General features: G+C 48.5%; 1 protein-coding gene and 1 long non-coding RNA gene across 3 annotated transcripts; one reads left to right on the forward strand and one right to left on the reverse strand.

The window, feature by feature from the left end:
* The first annotated feature begins 32 nt into the window (after nt 1-32).
* On the forward strand, nt 33-12,857 carry LOC137215309 (uncharacterized). Its single transcript, XR_010939245.1, has 3 exons — nt 33-398; nt 11,606-11,867; nt 12,447-12,857. It is a non-coding gene; the product is annotated as an uncharacterized lncRNA (long non-coding RNA).
* ZBTB32 (zinc finger and BTB domain containing 32) lies at nt 360-8,365 on the reverse strand. Of its 2 annotated transcripts, none has more exons than XM_067720240.1 (5): nt 2,405-8,365; nt 2,074-2,210; nt 1,889-1,957; nt 1,601-1,765; nt 360-1,415 (listed from the first exon to the last, which is right to left on the reverse strand). In XM_067720240.1, exons 1-5 carry the CDS (start codon nt 3,289-3,291, stop codon nt 1,132-1,134), a joined length of 1,542 nt encoding a protein of 513 aa, XP_067576341.1. In that variant the 5' UTR covers nt 3,292-8,365; the 3' UTR covers nt 360-1,131. The 2 variants fall into 2 exon arrangements, with proteins under 2 accessions (XP_067576341.1, XP_067576340.1); XM_067720239.1 differs by having other exon boundaries at nt 2,074-2,147; nt 2,405-8,363.
* Nucleotides 12,858-22,442: the final 9,585 nt, after the last annotated feature.

The following is a 22,442-nucleotide window of genomic DNA, read 5'->3' on the forward strand; positions in this document are numbered from 1 at the left end:
GCCGGGGGCTGGGCCGGCCGCGCGCGGGGCACCACGGGAGCGGGAGTCCGAGACCTGCCGGCCGTCACCCTTAGACCGCATCTGAAGAGCATAGACTCCCGCGTCGCGGCGGGAGAGGATGAGGCGCAGGGCCCTCTGGGAAATGTAGTTCGAGCGCCTCGCTCCTTCCTGGCGAGCTAGGGCCGCGAGAGCTGGGACCACGGGGTCCTGACCCGACCCAGAAAGCGATCTCCGGGGCCACCGGGAGATGTGGTTCTTGACCCAGACTCCTCCCATTGTTCTTGTCGAGGCCAGCGGCCCGTGTGAACTACCACTCCCAGAGTGCGGTGGGCCTCGGACCCTGGGAACACCAGAGACACTGGAAAATGAAGTTCGGTACTGCAGGAGGCGTGGGCTGGGTAAGGGGCGGCGGCAAAAGGTTAGTCTCAGTTCGGAGCTAAACCCGGCAGCCGTTTCGTACAGCCTGGAGGGAGGATGCTGGAGAGGCTGCGGCCTTTCGGCTCGTGTGCTAGGAAAGGAGGAGGGTGGCCGAAAGCAGGGCGGAGCACGCGTTCCTCTCGAGCCCCCGGCTGGAGGCCCAGACTCAGACTCCGCGCGCAGTTGCTTGCTGTGGAAGGGACGGGTAACTTGGGTTCTGACAGCCTCCCCACACAGGGCTTGCTGCTAAGTCGGCCTGGACGCCGAGTCCTCGCGGCCCTCTGCCTCTGGGGGAGGAGAGGGAGCCCCGGGAGACGGAGGAGGTGGCCGCCGCGATGAACCACCAGGGGCCGCTACAGGACTAGGGGCAAGGCTGTCCCCCGCCCGCAGGCTAAAGTCCGGACTCGGCTTTCTGGTCCCGAGAGGAGGGCACAGGAAACTCTTTATTTTGGTGATGAACCGCCAGTCCCCGCACAGTTAACCTTCACTCGTGCACACTTCACTGCCCTCACCCCACACGGGCTCGCTGGCCCAGGTTTCTGTGGCCCGCGGTCATCTGGGAGAGGGCTCTTGGCGCCCTTGCTGCGACGCTTCTTGGAGCAGAGTTTGCTAGGCGGCCGTAGCCGCGGTGCGAGGTCAGAAGCCTAGCAGGCCCGCCGGCCCATCTTTCATTCTGTACGCTTGGCTGAAGCCAAAGAAGCTACTGACACCCTGTCAGGTGGTTGAGGAAGGGGGCCTACAAGGAGAGGTCGAGGCCCGAGATGGCCTCGAGGAGGAGGAGGAGGAGTAGAGGAAGGTGGAGCGAATGGTCCATCCCGGCGGGAGCTGGCTGGGCGAGTGGCCGCGCATGTGCGTCTGCATGGAAGCCAGGCTGGGGCAGCCGGCCTGGCACAGAGGGCAGCGGTAGGGTGCGGCCCCATGCGTCCGCAGGTGCTTGGTCATGGCTGAGAAGTCCCGGGAGCGCTGGGGACAGAGGCTACAGGAGAAGGGCTTCTCTCCTAGGGCAAGTGGAGGGGAAGACCCATGAAGGAAAGAGGAAAGGAGCGAAGGCTGGCCTGGGGTAGATTGGGGCAATTGGGCAAGGTCGTTGTGGGGGAGCCAGACACTCAGAGAGGGACTTAGGAGCGGGCCCACTGGAGTTTGGAAGGAGGTAGACAATTCACACAGGGCAGGGTGCCCATACCTGTGTGGACACGGTAGTGCGTCTCCATCTGATGTTTGAGTGAAAACCTCTTTCCACAGACAGAACAAGAATAGGGCCGAGACCGAGCAGGAGGGGGTGGGGGAGGGTGTTGGTGAGATGGGTGGCTTGCTGTGCCCACATGACCCACACAGGTTGCAAGTTCACCTGTGGCGACAAAAGGCAAAGGAGGGCAGGGCTGGGAACCCCAGAGCCGGATCACTGGAACACTCAGGCAAGACATCAGGGGCTACAGTGGGGCTGAGGCAAAAGTGCCCTCACCCTACTCACCTGTGTGCCTCTGATCAGACTCTTCCATCTCCCCAGGGCTGAGCTGTGTGGGGCCCTGGGGGAGGGAACCTGAAGGGAGCAGAGTGAAGTAGGAGCTCTGCTCAGGCTGGACTCCTGGAGCCCCAGCCTCAGCCCCAGCTGAGAGAACATGTTACAGGGTGCATGCAGGGCAATGAGGGGCTTACCTGGGGTGGGGCTGCAGGAGGCCAACTGGTTCTGGCTCCAGAGGCCTTTGTGGAGGCTCAGGGACAGTGGGATCCTGGGAGTGGGATGGGGAAGAGTTACAGCTTCGGCTACACCTGGGATCCTGGCCAATTCCTTTCTGGAGAGGGAGGTGTCATGAGTCCTCAGGGGCTGGGCTTTGGGTTTCCCCTGTGGTGGGAGCTTCTTGTCCTTTCCCCAGCTCAGGAAATGTATAGTAGAGATAAGAGATGTGGTGCCCTTCCACCCTTCACTGCTGCCTCTCCTAAGCCACTCCCTCCCAGCCGGAGGTCTTCCATAGGCCCTTCAACTCACCTCTGGTCCCGAGGCCAGACCTCCTGCTGGGCTGCAGTCATGGGGGTGCTATGGGAGAAGGGAGTGCCATATCTGGGCGGCAACAGCAGGATGCTCCACAGGGCAGGCTGGCCCTCCCCCAACCAAGGGGCCTCAGCCCACCAGGGCCTAGGGGTGATGCCGGTTTGGAGGGAACCTGGTGGGGGAAGGGGGCCAGGGAACTCCCGCAGACTTTCCTCAGAGCCCCCTGGACTGTCCCTCACCCACATGATCACTTCTTGCTTCCCATCTACTCCTCCGCGGCCAACAGGGGATTGGTTGAGTTTCTCCTCTGGTCTCATCTGCTCCCCTTGCTCCTCCAGAGTTGCCTCTGCCATCTCAGGGCTCTCTCTTGGTGGCCTGTGCCTGTGCAACGTCTCCTGTTCTTTCCCACCAGCTCTAACAAACTTCTGTGGTCTCTGCTTCTCTCCAAAGCCCCGCACTCCTCTCATAGAATCCCTTGTGGGTTTCTCTGGCTCCTCCTGTTGTTCCTTCAGCCCTGGACCCAGCTCTTCTCTGGCCGTATCTCTTCGAGCCCTCATGCATGCCTCTTCCAGGGACTGCACCCCTAACTCTCTGGCTGCCTCCTCAAGGGGCCCCAGTTCCCCAGGTTGCAGCTCTAGGCTCTCCCCATAAACAAAGTGCAGAAGTTGGGCAAAGGTGGAAGGGCTGATGCCTTTCACCAGAGCCCAGCAACCCCTGCGACCCAGTTGCTGGCTCACACCTGCCAGCACCAGGCTGTGGGCAGGGAACTCCTGGCTCCCCACTGTGATCAGGGTATCACATAGTGCTGGCCGGAGCCTGGCTGCTAGCCGTACCAGCCGATCAGAGCCATAGGGACTAGGCAGTCTTGTTGGGGACGTGGGCATTGTGCCTTGCCTGGGTACCAATCTCAGAGGTTCTGAGAGAAGGGCCACACTGTGGGGTCCATGGTGAAAAGGGGAGGCAGGAACAGCATATTCTCAAGCCTGTGGAGGTGAGGGGAGAAAGAGTGAATTGCTGGTTCTGAATCAGAGCTCTCTGTCCTGCATGGAACAGATAACCTGACCCGAGAGAGGACCTGAGCTTATCTAGAATCATAGCAGGGGCCAGGGGTGGAGGTGGGGTGGTGGGAGAATGGAAATTAGACCAAATTCAGGACTTAAAGAGCAAGGACCAGACAGCTAAGAACTATCTCAAGTAGTGGATTTAAGGCTAGTATAGATGGGTCCTGCCAGTTGGCAATGTCTGACTTAAAGGATAGCAAACACTGATACTTCTGCTTCTCCAAGCTCCTCTGCAGGGAAAGACCTCGGAGTAGGTCAGGCTCTCCTCATTCCAGACAAGAAGATCACCACAAAACCCAGTCAGCCCTGGAAGTTAGGGATGGAGCAAGACACGGCTTCATGGGTGAGGTTAGAAAGCTAGTGTGTCCTCCCCCTGCAAGCCCATCATGTGGAGCTGAGGGTCCCGAGAGGAAGAAAGGGCAGCAAGACAGGGGTCGTAACTGCAGGAGGGCAGGCTCTAAGGCATCAATCAATCATCTCCCTGAGGACGAAACTTCTAGAACCCATCCTCAGAGAAGGAACTGGAAGAGACCAAAGGCTCCCATGCAGTGAGATAAGAGAGCAGGTCAGAAGCCACAGGAGAGAAGGCTCCTCATCTGAAGATGGAGAGACTTTGGAGAAGGCTTTGACCCTTGAGGAAGCCAGAGAAAGGGAAATGGGAACTATAGAGGGAGAGGCTATTTCCTCTCAAGATTAGGATAAGGAGACGGTTCAATTTTGTTTTTCATAAGCCAAAAGTGAAGAACAGAAGGACAGAACCGAACAAGGCAGAAATTTATCACACATCAAAACCACCACATTGGCTTTTAAGAAAACTGGGAACCCAGATATAAAGAGACGCACCTAAGTGTTGCAGTGCCCAGCAGGCATATTCCTAGGTGTGGGCTCACCATGAGTACGGACCCCATAGGAGGGGGGATTACTAGTTGGACACTTCACGGAGAGGGCTACAGGCTGGCAGGAAGTGGACAGAAAGAGGGGTGTAGTGGGAGGAAAGTCTCAGCTGGGGAGAAGCAGCCACTCACCGGTTGTAGCTTCCTCCTGGACACCGCATGCTCTGAACTGCTGTTGGGGCTCCTGGGCACCCCCACCCTGGAGCTAGCCCCGCCCCTGACCTCACAGTCATCCATTGGGTGTCCCAAGTATCAGTCTGCCACAGTCCTCCAAGGGGTGTGGTTTTATACCCCTGGCTGTGCTTCACTCCTCCAGGAGAGACCACTCTCCCCTCCAGAGCCCTGGCATTCTGCCTCCTAACCTCCTGTCTCATTTCATTTGTGAACCCCTAGTCAAAGAAGTGTATCTAAAGCAATAAGAACTTTGGGATAATCAGACCTGCGTTTGAGTCTCATCTCTGCCATTTACTAGTTGAGTCACCTTGGGCAAGTCACCTCTCTGAGCCTCAGTTAACTCATCCATGAAATAGGGATAACCTGTGCTTACCTCATTTGGAGGTGGGGTGAAGATGAAATGACATGATGTATGTGAAAGTGGTTTCTCGGTACATAGCATCATTCAAATAGTATTAGTTCTGTTTCTTAGAGGTGTCAGTAGATCTCTAGCAGCTGGAAGCTCTTTCTACTACCTCAAAAGTAAAAAGGACTGAAACATCTGCATTCTAAGGAGAGAGTGAAGGAGGGCCAAAAGCATGCCTCCTCCTCCCTCTCTCTGACTTGGTACTAGGAAGCCTCAACTGCTCTGTGGGAATGACCCCTGTCATCTGGGACATCACTGGGGACTGGGTGTGTGAGTGACTCAGATCCTCCCATCAGGCTCTGATGGGGGCAACCCCAGGAAGGGCCTGTGGTGGTCTTCGAAGAGAAAAACTCCTTTTCTTGGGTTGATGACAAATGACATTTCTCTGAAATCAGGACTCCGAGGTTTCTTTGACTTCCTGCCCAGGGGGTGAAGTTCCTCAGAGATTTCCCCTCTTTTCACACTTTAGCACTCCTTAACCTGGGGAAAAGATGAGCTCTGAGAGACTCAAATTTCTTTCTCTGTTTCTTACTATTTCATTATTCCTCGTCCTGTGATAGAATTTTCATTCACAGAACAAGTGCTGCTAAACCGCTTATGATATGTGCCTAATAAATAACTGGAAGGTTAACGAGTCAGGCACTGGTGGGCTGCTCTGGTGACAAGACACAGTCTGGTTCCCCCTCGGCTTCTCTCTTAGATTCTGGTCCCCTCCTAGACTCAAATATTATGTCTCTAAAACTCCTGTTTCACCTTTTGGCTCCAGGACCCCCGAATGTTCAGACCATCCTTCTACTCTCTCTCCAGACCTAATATGCCTTCCCTCTATCTCTCATTCTAGCTTGGGTGCAAACGGATGTTAATCCCTCCTAGATCAGACAGGGTGTGCCAATGGGTGGGGCTAGTGGAGGGGCAATAATAGTGTGGGGAGAGGGGAAGATGAGTCAGAGTGAAAGGGAAAATGCAAATGGGCAAGCTGTATTCATTTGCTACTCTGGTCGTTAAATATTTTCCATTTCTGAGCTTTCTAACTCCTCACACCACCACACCCAGGGACTCATTAGATACCCATATAAAAGACGCTTGATTTGGACACAGAAATGCACCAATCCCTGACATGTAGGTATACAGAGGGAAACATCCTTCCTCCAATACAGAAATACACACTCCCTGAGGATATGGGATAAGTGAGGAAAGCCATGAAGGAGAAACCCCAAGTGTAGGTATAGGGGTCTGGAAGATTACATCATCACCCAGTGGAGTAGAGTCCCCTCACCTCCCAGGCCTACATCATGTGCCCATGACTCGGCTCCCCTACCGGTGGTTGCCCACTGATGTTCAAAAGAGTTGGAGGCTGTGCTCAAAGGGCAGCATCCTCTTATGCAGTTGACAGGGAGTGCCAACGGGCTCTCAGGAAACCTAAAAGTGATGGCAAGGGGCAAGGGGACTCTCCATTCAGTGAACAAAAGCCCCCAAGATTGGGAAACCCCATCTTTCCTCCCACTTGGTGTCTACCCCCTTCTAAGGATATCCCTTTAGAGACTGCCTCCTTAGAGGTATCTCTAGGGCCCTCTACACCGCAGCCCTTCTTCCTTCCTACATTCTTGACATTCTTGACTGCACAGTCCAAACCACCTTGCACTGAGCAGTGATAGCAGAAGCAGAAGCAAATAGCACTTTGACTTGGAAAGGTAGGGACACTGCTGACTCTTTCTCTCTCTCTCTCTCTCTCTCTCTCTCTCTCTCTCTCTCTTTGGCTGCATGGCATGCAAAACTTCCCTGACCAGGGATCGAACCCGTGCCCCCTGCATTGGAAGCCCGGAGTCCTAACCACTGGACCACCAGGGAAGTGTTGTGTTTCTCTTCTTGAAAGGACTCTCCTCCCCAGCCTCAGAAACCTTGCCCACCTTCCACTTCCCAGGCTGACTCAGTAGGGATCTCCTGCAGTTGTCTCTCTGGGGTGGAGCCAGGAAACCACAGGTCATGAGGACACAAGCCTGCATCCTGGGAGAGGGTACCGTAGGTGGGAGAGGTTAGGTGGGATATAATTGGAAGAAAAGAATGTGGGAAAAGGAGATATGATTTTTGCCTCTCAGTCCTTTCTAATATTCATATTACTAAATAAAGTTTGAAATCTGATATCTTTTATTCTTACTGATAGACTTGACCTTCAGGCACAACCCAGCTTGCTGTAAAAATGTCAACACAGCAATACAAGTATAGAGTCTCTTCAAATATTATAATTAAAACTAAACCATCAGAATATGCCAATTAGAGGGATGATTATTTGTTTTATGAAAATATTCTCCCTTGGTCTCACGTATTGAGGTATTGGTTACCTCCAAAAGCCAGGTTAAACAAGATTCAATTCAGAAAAGTTCTATGAACTTTCCACTCTTCCCAGGAACACATCACTTTCGGCAAATTAAGGTGGTTAAACTCCCTGCATCATTTTATATAGATTAAAACCAATTAACCAAACCTTACATAAATCTTTTCAGTTAAGTACATCCAACACATACCAGAGGAGAGACACCACAGAATGAATGAGTTTCTTTCTTCCCTTAAATCTATGTTCTACATAGCCCAAGATCTGGATATAGTAATAGGCAGGTGAGCTGAATCTAGGTCATAGAGACCCTATCACAGCACACCTTTTGTGGATTAAGTGGCAAAACAACCAGATGAGAAGTAAAAACAACTTAGGTTCCACTGCATCCTCACAGTGGACTGCCTTTTTCTTCAGCACTAACGGGGTTAACTCTTCTGAGACCCTCAACTTCCTCATAGAGACTATTTTCAAGACCAGTATTGAATATCCATATTGCCTCAAATCCAGACAGAGGGCCCCACTCTGACCTCTAGTTGTGTCCCTCCCCATGGGCTGAGGAGTCCAAGGGTATCTAGGAAGTACCCCCCCTGGAACCTGTGCCCCCCAATTCTAGACCATGCTCTGGGAACTCGGAACCCTGGACCTCCTGGCCCAAATAGCCCACTTCCTGGGTTTACATTGGCCTCAGACCCAGGTCTATACTCTTCCGAGTGGGCTATGTGATTGATGTAATTGTGTGGCCGATTGGGTGGGAGGGGCACGTAGACGGAACTTGGACATGCAGGCTAGTATGTGAGACACCTTGAAGTATGCGCCAACACCAGATGTGGGGATAAGAGGGGAAATCTCCATTTCTAGTCTTGCCTAAGCCCCATAAATAATATGGGAGCCTGCTTTATTGTAGTGGTTCTTAACCTCTCAGGGGGTCACTATGCTTTTTAAAATTGTAAGTCGTGGAATCAACTCTTTACATCAGAAAATTGTAGATTCTCATATCATTTTGCATGTGAATGACAAGAGAGTCACAGACTGCTCTGAAACTCACCCTTGCACAGGCTTCACTCCTCATCCTTGTGGCTGCTTTTACCGCCCCCCCTGCCAACACACATACAGTTTTTTGGATTATTCCCAGGAGCTCATAGACCCTGTAATCCACTCATAGACTCCCCCCATGCACCTCCACCCTTGGTTTAAGAACTCTGGGTGTACATGAAAGTACCCTGAAAGCTTTAGTACCAGGTAGAGCTTGAACAGCGGAGTGAAATTAGATATCAACATCCTGCCTCATAAGTATAAAAAGATCTTCAGTAAAGACAACCTGGGTGATTTCCTAAAGAGCAGGATATCTCACACACCTCCTATGCTCCAGTACAACGTCCATCTTCTCCAAGCAGCTGCCCCATGCTTAGAACCTGATGTCTTCTGGGAATGACCAGAAACAGGTTGCGGAAGAATGGGAACAGGGACTAAAAGGCCCAAGACACGACTCAATCCTGGTTCTATCTAGAGCCACCACAAAACAATAATACTTCATGGAGGGCAAACAACCTGCTGGGATTCAGAGACACCCTCCCCACCCCGGAACCTCCAGAAGACCACGGCGCTAATCTCCTGGCCACGTTGTCCAGCCTGGACCCAGTCCTGGAAAATCTTACACAAGCACCCCAACCCAGAAGCTAGAGTCCCCCAAAAGTCTTGCAGCCACATGTTCCCATCACAGCCAGGATGCAATGACTCTTGACAACTTCCCATTGGGCTTTCGACTTCATCAACACTCACTCTCAGCCCAGGCTGGATCCAAAGACTCCAGAAAACCTCTCAAGTTCTCACTAGTTTCATTTCTTGGTCAAAGACTCCCAAGAACCTCTGGAGAGTCACAGACCTCTCCAGTCACCAGATCCAGTCTCAGTCCAGAGACCCCGGACAACCTCTCATAGGTCAGAGGCCATACCTCATGGCCAATGACCCCACACAGAGCTCCAAGGCCTCCACCTGCCCCACAACACACTTCCAAATCAGGCTGTCTCAGGGCCCGGGGACATGCCGGCCTGGTCTCTGCCCAGCCGGGCCCAACGGTGCCCAGGAGGCCCCACTTCCAGCCTCTCCAGGGCAGAGGGAGTCCCCAAAGCCTAACGCCCTCACCCCCACTTCCCGATCCTCATCCTCAGGGCGACCACTCAAGCCCCCATACCTCAGCTTTGCCTGGGCCAGGCCCAAGCCCGAAGAAAAGAAAGAAAATCCATGGCACTCACCGACTCAGGCCCTGTTCCTCTCCTCACTCCGCCTCACATACACTCCGGGCGGCACAAGCCCGAGTAGCCGTTAGAAAGTGGAGCGGCGCGAGGCTCGGAGCTCGAGGCCGGGCCGCGTGCACAGCTCGCTGGTCGCCCTGGATCCCGAGGCAGACGCTGATTGGCCGCAGTGCTGGCCACACCCTCTTTCCTGGCTCCCGCCGGCTGAGGGATCACAACAGCCTGGGAGGCACCTAGGACAGCTCCACTCCGCACCACCCCCTGCCCCTCCCCCTCCCGGCCCCCGGGTCCCCAACTCTGCCTCGCGACCTCCGCTGATTGGCTGCGGAGCCGAGCTCGCGCCCACCTGGCTGGCGCTGTGGAGGGACAGGGCCTTAAATCTGATTGGTCCGCGGACTTAGGCTTCAGGCCTCTAAGGCTGAGAGCTCATCCACCAGCCGGTCCTCAATGCTTTCTGGCTGCGCAGATTGCTCTGTCCCCCCCTCTTTATGAAGAGACTGGGGCCTGAACCTCCTTCACCTGCATAGCTTTGGAGGCTCCCTCTGAAAGTGCTCAGGGATACCACTGCTTTCTTGTTTCTATCTTTCCATCCTGTGTAGTCCTCGTTGCAAACCCTTTCACCTTTCTCTCAACCCCTTACAATCTGTGGAGAAGTGACTGGGATTGGATAGGAGGCCATCAGGCTTTGGGTGCCAGTGGGCAGCTCCCCTTTCCCGCCTCTTGCCTTGCACCACCATTAATTGGCTGCAGAACGCACCCTGCCTCACCCGGAAGTATGCGGGGACAGAGAAGACACAAGAGAGGGCAGTGCCTTGACCCCCCTCATTGGCCTAGATGCTCGCGCTTCAAATACACGATGACGCCCCAGCTGTCTGCTGAGTCAGGATTAACTGCGTACTTCATGTACCAGCCCCCACCACACCGTAAAGAGAATGACCCATTACGCTGCCCCACCATTAACTGGCCCGGGGTTAGAACCCGGCCAGCGGGCTTTCTGACTAGGCAGGGCTTTGGTGCTGACACACCGTACCAATCTGTGGCTGGCCGACTGCCTCCCTTCTTCCCCCGGCCCCGCTGCCATTGCACCGTCGATCAGCTGGCCCCACTCCTAAGTGGCTTAGCCTGGACACATCCAATCAGGCGCGAGGGCGCTTTAAGGAGGCGGGCATTGCTCCACCGCTTCCACTTCTGATTGGTCCCGAGGCTTGCTTCTTCGCCTTTGATTGATCAGGGGACCTGGAGGAGGGAGCCCAGCCCAATGGTTTCGGGCGGCGTTTAGAATTCTGTCCCTTTGCTTCTGTTCAGCTTCGGGGTTCTGGCGACTGTTGTCTGGCGTCTCCTTCCCCACGGCTAGTGGGGAAATGGGGATGGAGAGTGGGGTGGGGGGAGGAGCTGGAAGGGGCCTCGCTGAGGAGGGCGTGACTCGACTAGAGGAGCTTAGGACAGTGGGAACCGAGACCACCTAAGGCGAGCGCCTGGCACGAGGGAGATAACCCTTCAAATAGCAGGGGAAAGACGGGCGCTGTAGTAGTAACAACAGCCCTTTCCATGTACTACGCTTTGTGCATCATCTCACTGAATCCTTCTAAATAGCTCTGTGAGGGAGTCTATTACTAGCCGGGTTAAACGCTGAGGGTCAGAGGTGAAGTCACTTGTCTCAGTGAGTATGGGCATTGCTGGGACGCCGACATTGTTCTGGTGAGAGTCCAACATCCGAGCTACACTACAATTAAGTAGGATTGATCTTATATAGATGTGGAATGGGGTCTCATGTGGTCACATGACCTTGGTTTACTTCATCATATAAATGAGTTTTTTTGCTTGTTTGTTTTTCTTCTTTTAGACTTGAATCCCATCCTGAAGGCTCAGCACTCAGCATATATTTTCAACTCCTCCAACTCTGGGGCAAATGCATTTGCATTCTAGAAAAAGATATTTTAAAAATCAGCATCATAATATCTTTGCCACTTTTTGGCCACTGACACCGAACCAGGCCACTTTTAAGTGTTTTACATGCATCCTCTGACTGAATCCTCATAAGCTGTATCAGATGTTTACTGTTATTTTTCTCACTTCACAGATGAGTATATTGAGGCTGACAGAAGAACCTGATTTCCCTAAGATCTCACCAGGAGTAATTGTCAGAGCCGGAATTTGAATTGGGCCTGTTGCAGTTTGACTCCAGAGCCTAAGCTCCTAACCACTGATATACAACGCCTGTCATCCTAACAGCTACAGTGTCCAGAGTGTGGGCACACATGGTCCTGGGGAATCCTCGTAGCCACTCTAGGAAGAGGAATGATGACAACACTCGTTAGAACAGACAACAGAGGCTCATGGAGGTGAAGACACTCAGCTCACATAGCTGGTCCATGGCTGAGCAAGGAGTAGGATGAATCATACCTAATATGCTGAATCCACACCCCACATTCTTAATCACTCCTCACACTGCTCCCTTCCCATTTGACAAACGAAGAAACTGAGGCGCTGAGGAGAAATCCAAGCTGGAATTCAGACCCAGGCCTATCAGACCCAAGAGATCACTCCCTGAACCACATTACCTCCAGGAAGTATGTGTCTGGTAGATCCTGTGTTATTGGGTCAGGTGAGAAGTCCTCATACCCAGCCAGCCTTGTCTGCAAGCAATGAGGTCATCTGGTCCCAATTTTGGCCCTAAAGGTGGTTGGGAACGTATTTCACAGCCTCAGAGCCTTTGGGGGCTTCTCATTGAGAAGCCTTAATCGTAATTGCTACAATTTATTGTACACTTTTTATGAGCCAGGCTAGGTGGAAAACATTCTGCATGTATCATCTCACTGAATCCTTATAATAATTCTAGGATATAGGGGTTGTTATTGTCCCCAATTTACAGGTGAGGAAACTGAGACCCAGGGCGGGATGTAACATTTCTATGTTTACAGAGCTAGTGAATGGTGGAGCCTGGATTGGAACTTCGAGAACCCTCAATTCCAGCTACTACCCAGTGTGTACAAGCATGAGAAGATGGAGTGAGGGACCCTGGGTTCTGGCAGGATGGAGTCAGAACGGTTGTTGGTTTCATTCTGGAGGTTGGACTGTAAGATTTGAAGAGTAAGCTGTCTGAGAGGAGTAGAGAAATAACTATGGCTTATGGAACAACTACCCCATGCCAGGCCCTATGTTAACTACACTTTAATATATGTTGAGAAGCCTTGTGGTTAAGAAGCTGGACACTGGATCCAGTCTGCCTGGATTCATGTCCTGGCCTTGCTTCTTGCTAGTTGTGAGACCTTTGGCCGGTTACTTAACCTCTCTTGGCCTCAATTTCCTCACCTGTAATGTGGGGATAATGATAATAAATACCTCTCAGGACTGTCAAGAGGATTTTATTTATTATTTTTTTTTTTTTTTGCGGTACGCAGGCCTCCCACTGCTGTGGCCTCTCCCTTTGTGGAGCACAGGCTCCGGATGTGCAGGCTCAGCGGCCATGGCTCACGGGCCCAGCTGCTCCGCGGCATGTGGGATCTTCCCAGACCGGGGCACGAACCCGTGTCCCCTAGCATCGGCAGGCGGACTCCCAACCACTGCGCCACCAGGGAAGCCCCTGTTAAGAGGATTTTAAATGAACTAATAGAACAGTGGCATCTCTTCTCTTCTCCAGTGTTCTGAAACTGAGTTGTTTCCTTGCAATCAACATCACTTGCCTTGACTCTGCTGTAGATACTGAAAATTAAGGCTGGATATTTGCACTGGGAAAGTCTGGGGGAAGTGTGTTCCCAGAAGAGGTAGCAAGAGCAAAGGCCTTGAGACAGGAGTGAACTTAATATGTCTGAGGTACAGCAAGAAGTCCAGCTGGAACCAGGCAGATGACTAAGACTCAGGAGCTCAGCCCAACTGCACATGTGCTCATAACAGGCATCAAAACGACCCTGTACTTTTCAGAGCATAATGGACTTTACCCAAGCTTTGATTTCTGGAGAAACCCAAAGCCATGATTACTGTTTTTAAATAATTAATTAATTAATAAATTTGTATTTGGCTGCATTGGGTCTTCGTTGCTGCGTGCGGGCTTTCTCTAGTTGTGGCGAGCGGGGGCTACTCTTTGTTGTGGTGCTCGGGCTTCTCATTGCGGTAGCTTCTCTTGTTGTGGAACATGGGCTCTAGGCGTGTGAGCTTCAGTAGTTGTGGCACAAGGGCTCATAGTTGTGGCTCGCGGGCTCTAGAGCGCAGGCTCAGTAGTTGTGGCGCACGGGCTTAGTTGCTCCACTGCATGTGGGATCTTCCCAGGCCAGGGCTCGAACCCGTGTCCCCTGCACTGGCAGGTGGATTCTTAACCACTGCACCACCAGGGAAGTCCGCCATGATTACTTCTGAGGCTCCATGTCCAAGCACAGGGATTTAGAGATGTTGCTTAGAACTCAGGTCGTCTTGAACCAGGGCTCATGTGTAGGGGTCAGAAGACTTGCATTCACTCAAATATTTATTAAACTCTGAGAGCATATGCCATCTGTGCCAAGCCCAGGGAAGACTTAGCCCCTTCAAAATCTTTAGATTAAAAGATTTAACCTTATAGAAAGGAATTAGACCTTAAAACATATCCTTCCAAAACCAAGTGGTAAGTGTAGCAACTAAAGCCCAGAAGGGGCACTTAAGCCAGGGCTGGGGGAGGGAGAAGGGTGAGGGAAGACTTTTCAGAGAAGGTGGTGACCCCTAAGTGTATATTTTTGGAGGACCTACTATGTGCTAGGCATGGTGCTTAGTCCAAAACATATAATGGCAAACAAGAAGAGACCGAATGTATTAGTCTGCTAGGGCTTCTGTAACAAAATACCAAAGGCTGGGTGGCTTAAACAATACAAACTTATTTCTCACAGTTCTGGAGGCTGGAAGTTCAAAATCAAGGTGCCAGCTGGGTTCATTTCTCCTGAGACCTCTTTCCTTGGCTTGCAGGTAGCTGCCTTCTCACTGTGTCCTCATATGGCCTTTCTTCTGTGCATGCACACTACGGGTGTCTCTTCCTTTTCTGATAAGGTACCGTAAACTGAATGTTTGTGCCGCCCCCTCCCACACCCCCAACTACACCAGATTCGTAGGTTGAAACCTCATCCTCAATGTGAGGATATTTGGAGATAGGGCCTTTGGGAGGTAATTAGGTCTTAAGGGTGGAGCACTTATGAATGGGATTAGTGCCCTTATAAAAGGCTTCAGAGAGAGCTTCCTCGCCCCATGTGATTTTACAGTGAGAAGACAGCCATCTATAAACCAGAAAGCGGGCCCTCACCAGATACCAAACCTGCCAGTGCCTTGATCTCGGACTTCCCAGCTTCCAGAACTGTGAGCAATAAATTTCTGTTATATATAATCTACCCAGTCTTTGGTATTCTGTTACAGCAGCCCAAACAGACTAAGACAGAAGGACATCAGTCCTTAAACAATACAAACTTATTTATCGGTCCTATTGGGTTAGCTTCATGCTCTTAGGACCTCATTTAACTCAATTCCCTCCTTAAAGGCCCTGTTTTCAAATACAGTTACATTGAGGGTAAGTCTTCAACACATGAATCTGGGGAATTTGGACTTATTGACAATTCAGTCTATAACACTAAATATCTACCACTGAGGGATTAAACAGCCTGGTAGGGGAGATGCATATTATTAACAACATGTGGAGAGAGCAGAGCAGAATGGTTAAGATGTCAGCTCTGGAATCACACTGACGGTTTGGGTCCTGCCTCTGTCATTTACCAACTATGTGACGTTCAGCAAGTTTCTTCCACTTTTTGTGCCTTGAGAGAATCAAATGAGCAGATACCCTTGAAGTCCTTAGGACAGCCCCTGGCACTGAGTACGTGCTCATTAAATGTTGGCTATTGTTATTAATTACAAGTAAAATTAAAATTGTGCTAAATGCTCCGAAGGAAAACCACAAGATAGATTAAGAAAGTAAAACTCTCATCTGGCCAGTGTTTTCAAGAAAGACTTCCTGGAGGAAGTGATGCTTGTACTCAGGTCTGAAAAATGAGTGCTCACTAACCAGACTAGGGAGCGAGGAGAGGCTTCCAGGCAGTAGGAAAGTAGGTTCCAGAGCTCTGGGGTGAGAGGAAACATGGCCCAGAATCCAATGTCTCAGAGCAGAGCAAGGAGGTACAGGGGAAGCAGGGGAGAGGGAGACCTGGTGTAGTTGGCAAGGCCTGGCCTTGCCAGGAGTGCTGGCATTCTCCTAAGAACCATGCAGAATCACAGAAGGAAGTGTCTATTTTTTTTTTTTTAACAGAGACTGGTTTGATGGACCTCTATGTACAATACTTATCACCCAGATGCAAGAGCTATCAACATTCTGCCTTTCTTATTTCATCAGTACTCCCTCAGTCTTTTTCTTTTAAATATTTTTCTCCTTGAACACATTCTACTTGACAATGAAAGCAATTGGGACAAAAATCTCTTGAGAGGGGGAAATATACAAACACACTTTATTAGGGAGGAAAGGTACACACATAGTTGGTTTTATCTAGTGATAATGCATGCTTTTTAAATGACACATTTTGTGAAATGCTTAAAAAAAAAGTTTTTAGCACCAATCAGTAGCATTAACAGTACAGGAATACCTCATTTTATTGTGCTTTGCTTTATTGTGCTTCGCAGATACTGCATTTTTTACAAATCAAAGGTTTGTGGCAACCCTACGTTGAGCAAGTCTATCAGTGCCATCTTTCCAACAGCATTTGTTCACTTCATATTTCTGTGGCATATTTTGGTAATTCTTGCAATATTTCAAACTTTTTCATTGTTATATTTTATGGTGATTTGTGATCAGTGATATTTGATGTTACTATTGTAATTGTTTTGGGGCGCCAAAAACCGCACCCGTATAAGACAGCAAACTTAATCAATAAATGTTGTGGGATTACTGGTGTAATTTCTCCACTAATCAGCCATTCCCCCTTCTCTCTCCCTTTCCTAGGGCCTCCCTATTTCTTGAAACACAACAATATTGAAATTAGGCCAATTAATAACCCTACAATGGCCTCTACATGTTCAAGTGAAAAAAATCACATGGGAAATCCCTGGTGGTCCAGTGGTTAGGATTCTGCACTCTCACTGCCGAGGGCCCGGGTTCGATCCCTGGCGGGGGAACTAAGATCCCACAGGCCATGCTGCGTGGCCAAAAAAAAGAAAGAATTACATGTCTGTCATTTTAAATCAAAAGCTGGAAATCATGAAGCTTAGTGAGAAAGACTAGGCCTCTTGTGCCAAATAGCCATGCTGTCACTGCAAAGGAAAAGTTCTTGAAGGAAATTAAAAGGGCTACTCCAGTGAACACATGAATGATGAGAAAGTGAAACAGCCTTATTGTTGATATGGACAAAGTTTTAGTGGTCTGGACAGAAGATCAAACCAGCCACAACATTCCCTTCAGCCAAAGCCTAGTCCAGAGCAGATCCCTAACTCTCTTCAATTCTGTGAAGGCTGAGAGAGGTGAGGAAACTGCAGCAAAAAAAGTTTAAAGCTAGCAGAGATCGGTTTGTGAAGTTTGTGAAGCCCTCTCCGTAATATAAAAGTGCGAGGTGAAGCAGCAAGTGCTGATGGAGAAGCTGCAGCAAGTTATCCAGAAGATCCAGCTAAGGTCATTCATGAAGGTGGCTACACTAAACAAGAGATTTTCAATGCAGATGAAACAGCCTTCTGTTAGAAGAAGATGCCACCTAGGACTTTCGTAGCTAGAGAGAAGAAGTCAATGTCCGGCTTCAAAGCTTCAGAGGACAGGCTGACTCTCTTGTTAGGAGCAAATGCAGCTGGTGACTTTAAGTTGAAGTCAGTGCTCATTCACCATTCTGAAAATACGAGGTCCCTTAACAATTTTGTTAAGTCTACTCAGCCTGTGCTCTATAAATGGATGCTGTAAACAGATGTGCTGGATGACAGCACATCTGTTTACATGGTTTACTGAATATTTTAAGCCCACTGTTGAGACCTACTCTTTCAGAAAAAACCATTCTCTTCAAAATATTGCTGCTCTTTGACAATGCACCTGGTCATCCAAGAGCTCTGATGGAGATGTACAGTGAGATTAATGTTGTTTTTATGCCTGTTAACACAACATCCATTCTGCAGCCCATGGACCAAGTAACATTTCGATTTTCAAGTCTTCTTATTTAAGAAATATATTTTGTAAGGCTATGCTTCCATACATAGTGATTCTTCTGATAGCTCTGGGCAAAGTAAACTGAAAACCCTCTGGAAAGGATTTGCTGTTCTAGATGCCATTAAGAACATTGTGATTCATGGGACGAGGTCAAAATACCAACATTAACAGGAGTTTGGAAGAAGTTGATTCCAACCCTTATGGGTGACTGTGAGGGTTTCAAGACTTCATTGGAGGAAGTAACTGCAGATGTGGTGGAAATAGCAAGAGATCTAGAATTAGAAGTGCAGCCTGAAAATGTGACTGAACTGCAGCAACGTCATGATAACCTTTTCACGGATGAGGAGTTGCTTCTTATGGATGAGCAAATAAAGTGTTTCTTGAGATGGAATCTGCTCCTGGTGAAGATGCTCTGAAGATAGTTGAAATGACAAAGATTTAGAATATGACATAAACTTAGTTGATAAAGCAGCAGCAAGGTTTGAGAGGATTGGCTCCAATTTTGAAAGAAGTTTTACTGTAGGTAAAATGCTATTAAACAGCACTGCCTGCTACAGAGAAATTCTTCGTGAAAGGAAGAGTCAACTGATGCAGCAAATTTCATTGTCTTATTTTAATAAATTGCCGCAGTCACTCCAACCTTCAGCAACTACCACTTTGATCAGTCAGCAGCCGTCAACATCAAGGCAACACCCTCCCATCAGCAAAAAGATTACAACTCGCGGAAGGCTCAAGTGATGGTTAGCGTTTTTTAGCAATAATGTATTTTTAAATTAAGGTATATATATTGTATTTTTATACATAATGCTATTGTATGCTTAATAGAGGACAGTATAGTGTAAATATAACTTTTATATACACTGGGAAACCAAAAAATTCTGGTGACATGCTTTATTGCGATATTCACTTTATTGTGGTGGTCTGGAACTGAACCTGCAATATCTCTGAGACGTGCCTGCATTTTAAGAGAATGTTTTTATAAGATTAAAATTGACTGGGGTTTTAGCACATACTCGGCTTGAGGATTAGTATGGTAAACATTCGAAATACAAGTATCTACGATCAAAATAGGGCTTTTACCCATGAAATATCTTGATCATTAAGTAAAAAGCATGTGATGTGGCTCACGGTGTCTGTTAACCTCATTCCTTCCTGATCAGAAAATTTGCCTTTGCTGAATAAAAGATTTGGTACTTTGGCATGGAAATGTACAATAAACTCATCTATTTTGATTTGATTGATAATCTCTTTCTTGAGGAAGGTCAGGAAAGTCTAATAAGGAACAGCACTTGTGCTCATGATTGCAAATCTCCAAAAAATGTCAGTGATCGCACCTGTTATTTCTAGACCAATCCTTTGTAAGTCCTGGCGGTATCTCAGTTGCCATCAGGCAGGGATGTGATCAATAGATGTAATGCTTGCACTAGCAAGTTGATCTTTCGTATATTAACTTTGTATCCTGCAACTTTGCTATAATTGCTTATTAGTTCCAGGAGGTTTTTTGTCAATTCTTTTAGATTTTTTACATAGACAATTATGTCATCTGCAAACAAAGACAGTTTTATTTCTTCCTTCTCAATCTGTGTACATTTTATTTCTTTTTCTTGTCTTATTCCATTAGCTAGGACTTCCAGTATGATGTTGAAAAGGAGTGGTGAGATGAGACATCCTTGGCAATTTGATCTTAGATACAACAAGAGGTACTTGACTACTAGGGACCTTCTTCTTCTTTTTTGTTTTTTAAATTTTATTTATTTATGGCTACGTTGGGTCTTCATTGCTGTGTGTGGGCTTCTCTCTAGTTGCGGCGAGCAGGGGCTACTCTTCACCGCGGTGTGCCGGCTTCTCATTGCGGTGGCTTCTCTTGTTGCTGAGCGCAGGCTCTAGATGCGCGGGCTTCAGTAGTGGTGGCATGTGGGCTCTGTAATTGTGGCTCGTGGGCTCTAGAGCACAGGATCAGTAGTTGTGGCGCACTGGCTTAGTTGTTCCACGGCATGTGGGATATTCCTGGACCAGGGATCGAACCCGTGTCCCCTGCATTGACAGGCGGATTCTCAACCACTGTGCCACAGGGAAGTCCCTAGGGACCTTATTTTAATTGTGTGTCCAACAGTACCTAAGTGGAACTCCAGAAAGACCACTTTCTTGGCTTTTTACCTTTTTTTTTTTTTTTTTTTTTTGCCACACTGCACGGCTTGTGGGACCTTAGTCCCCCAACCAGGGATTGAACCCAGGCCCTTGGCAGTGAGAGTGTGGAGTCCTAACCACTGGACCGCCAGGGAATTCCCAGCTTTTTACCTTTTATATTTTATTTATTTCCATTCCAGTGCCCATGGCATCTGAGGTGGCCATCTGAGAGCTATCTAAGGGAAACTTGATGTCTTTAATAGATCTCCTGCTTGGGTTTTGAAACATGAATTAAGTCAAAACATTGTCTCAAACTTCTGTGACATCTGAAATTTGGAAAAAGCACTTATTCACAGGACAACTCTTTGATTACTGGAGGAACGGCTCGAGGTCCAGGCTACTGTTGGCATTAACTATTTCCTATCTAGCTTCCTTCTGGGAACTGTAAGCTGTTTGAGGAGATCACAACTGTGGGATACTCTCAAATAAAGGCATTTGATACTTCTGCTGGGGACTGCTGGCACCTTTTCATCATCCTGGTTAGATTGTTAAAATAGCCTCCATAATTCTCCTCCCTTCTGCACACCTCCCATACTCAGTCTGGCCTTAACCACTGACTTGCTTCACCCAATGCGACAACAGCACATGTGGCAAAAGCAGAACATTGAAAATTGCTTACGCACCTTGGGACTTGTCTTTTCTTGCTGCTGTTGGGAACCCTGCAAGCACCACCACGTGAATGTGCTTGGGCTGGCCTCTTTAGACACATGGCCCAGTCAGAGCCCTCACCCCAGCTACCTACAGCAACTTCCAGCCAGCCACACACGTGAGGGAGGCTACCCTAGACCAACAAGCCCCCAGCCACCCCATAGCTGACTGCAGCTGCATGGGTACGCCCAGGTGAGAAAAACTGAAGAGCTGCCTGGCTGACTGAGCTCAGCCCAAATGGTCCCACAGAATCAGCAGCTAAAAATTAATCATTATTTTAAGTCACTGTGTTTTGGCGTGTTAACAAAATTAACCAGTATACCCTGGGCTAGAGCGGTTTCTAGGCAACAAATATATTTGCTTTGGCTCTGGGTATACATCTTGAAAGCTGAAAAATCCCTTCAGTTTCTAGACCTGTTCCCTCAATTTTCTGAATACATTTTTATGAGATGAATTTTAGTGCCAGGGATCAAATGCCAGGATCTTTTGATCATTTTTTCCAGCAGCCCTAGAAGTGGTTCTTCAAAAAGACCATTTTCTCTGTTTTTCATCTTTCTATTTCCATTTGAAGACCATCTGAAAAGACAGTGAGAAATCAGGATTCTATTTCCTGTTTTCAATAGGTTTCTTACTTGGGTTAAGGGGTGCGTCCCTAGCTGGGTTAATGAAGGTGGCTTAGGAAAGTGTGGAGAAGAACCCCAGCCACCTGCTGGTCACAGCTCCGTTGGAACAACAAGGAAGAACCGGAATCTGGAGAGAACCCCTAACTTCTGCCGTGTCCCTCCAGCGCCCTCTACTCACAAGACCTAACCTTGTGCTAAATGATACATGGAATTTAGAGGCATAGCCATGATATGTTTTTCGAAACCAAGAAATTCACACTAGTACAGGACTATTAACTAAACTCCAGACATTATTTGGATTGCACTAGTTTTTCCACTAATGTCTTGTCTTTTCAGGATCCAACATAGGACATCACATTGCATTTAGCATACGTTCAGTTTTTTCTTTGTTTAATTTTTAAATTTTATTTATTTTTTATACAGCAGGTTCTTATTAGTTATCTATTACATATTATAATTACATAATTATAATTACATAATATCTATACATATTAGTCTATATATGTCAATTAGTTATCTATTACATATTATAATTACATAATTATAATTACATAATATCTATACATATTAGTGTATATATGTCAATCCCAATCTCCCAATTCATCCCACCGTCCCCCCGGCCACTTTCCCCCCTCGGTGTCCATACGTTTGTTCTCTACATCTGTGTCTCTATTTCTGCCCTGCAAACTGGTTCAGCTGTACCATTTTTCTAGGTTCCACGTATATGTGTTAATATACGATATTTGTTTTTCTCTTTCTGACTTACTTCACTCTAGCATACATTCAGTTTTGCACGTTGCATTTTTCTCAGTGAACAATCTATCTTGGAGATGATTTCATATCAGCAAATATAAATGTAGCTCCCTTGAAACTTAGCTGCAGAGTATTCTATGGTGTGAGAAAATGAATTGTATAACTAGTTCTCTTCTGATGTGATTCAGGCTGTTCCTCAGTTATTGTTTTTCTGTTACCCTTGTACATGGGTCTTTGCACACTCTCGGGAGTGTATATGCAGGATAGATTCCCAGAGGTGGAATCGGGTGGGTCAAAGGGGTGTGGGTTTTACATTTCAGTGAAGAAGTCAACTTGCTCTCATGGAAGGAGTGTAAGCAACAGTGTATGTAGTCAGAGGTGTGTGCCTGCTTGATTGCTATAATATACATTAGTTTATTCTTTCCATTCTATGATCTCCAGTGGTGAAAGAGAGGTTGGTTCAATGGGACAGGAGGGTGAAATTCCCTGGTGGTCCAGCAGTTAGGACTATGCACTTCCACTGCAGGGGGCACAGGTTTGATCCCTGCTCGGGGAACTAAGATCCCGCAAGCTGTGCAGCACAG

Source organism: Pseudorca crassidens, chromosome 20 (genome assembly GCF_039906515.1).
Source record: "Pseudorca crassidens isolate mPseCra1 chromosome 20, mPseCra1.hap1, whole genome shotgun sequence".
NCBI classification, from domain to species: Eukaryota; Metazoa; Chordata; class Mammalia; order Artiodactyla; family Delphinidae; genus Pseudorca; species Pseudorca crassidens.

Bases quoted from the DNA above. Each gene is read 5' to 3' on its own strand.
- ZBTB32 (XM_067720240.1), bottom strand. From the start codon at position 3,291: ATGCCCACGTCCCCAACAAGACTGCCTAGTCCCTATGGCTCTGATCGG. The intron at 2,211-2,404 runs GTGAGTTGAAGG...CTCCCTCTCCAG, and splicing joins GTCTGGCCTCGGGACCAGAG to AAAGGAATTGGCCAGGATCC. The intron at 1,416-1,600 runs GTATGGGCACCC...CACTTGCCCTAG, and splicing joins GCACTACCGTGTCCACACAG to GAGAGAAGCCCTTCTCCTGT.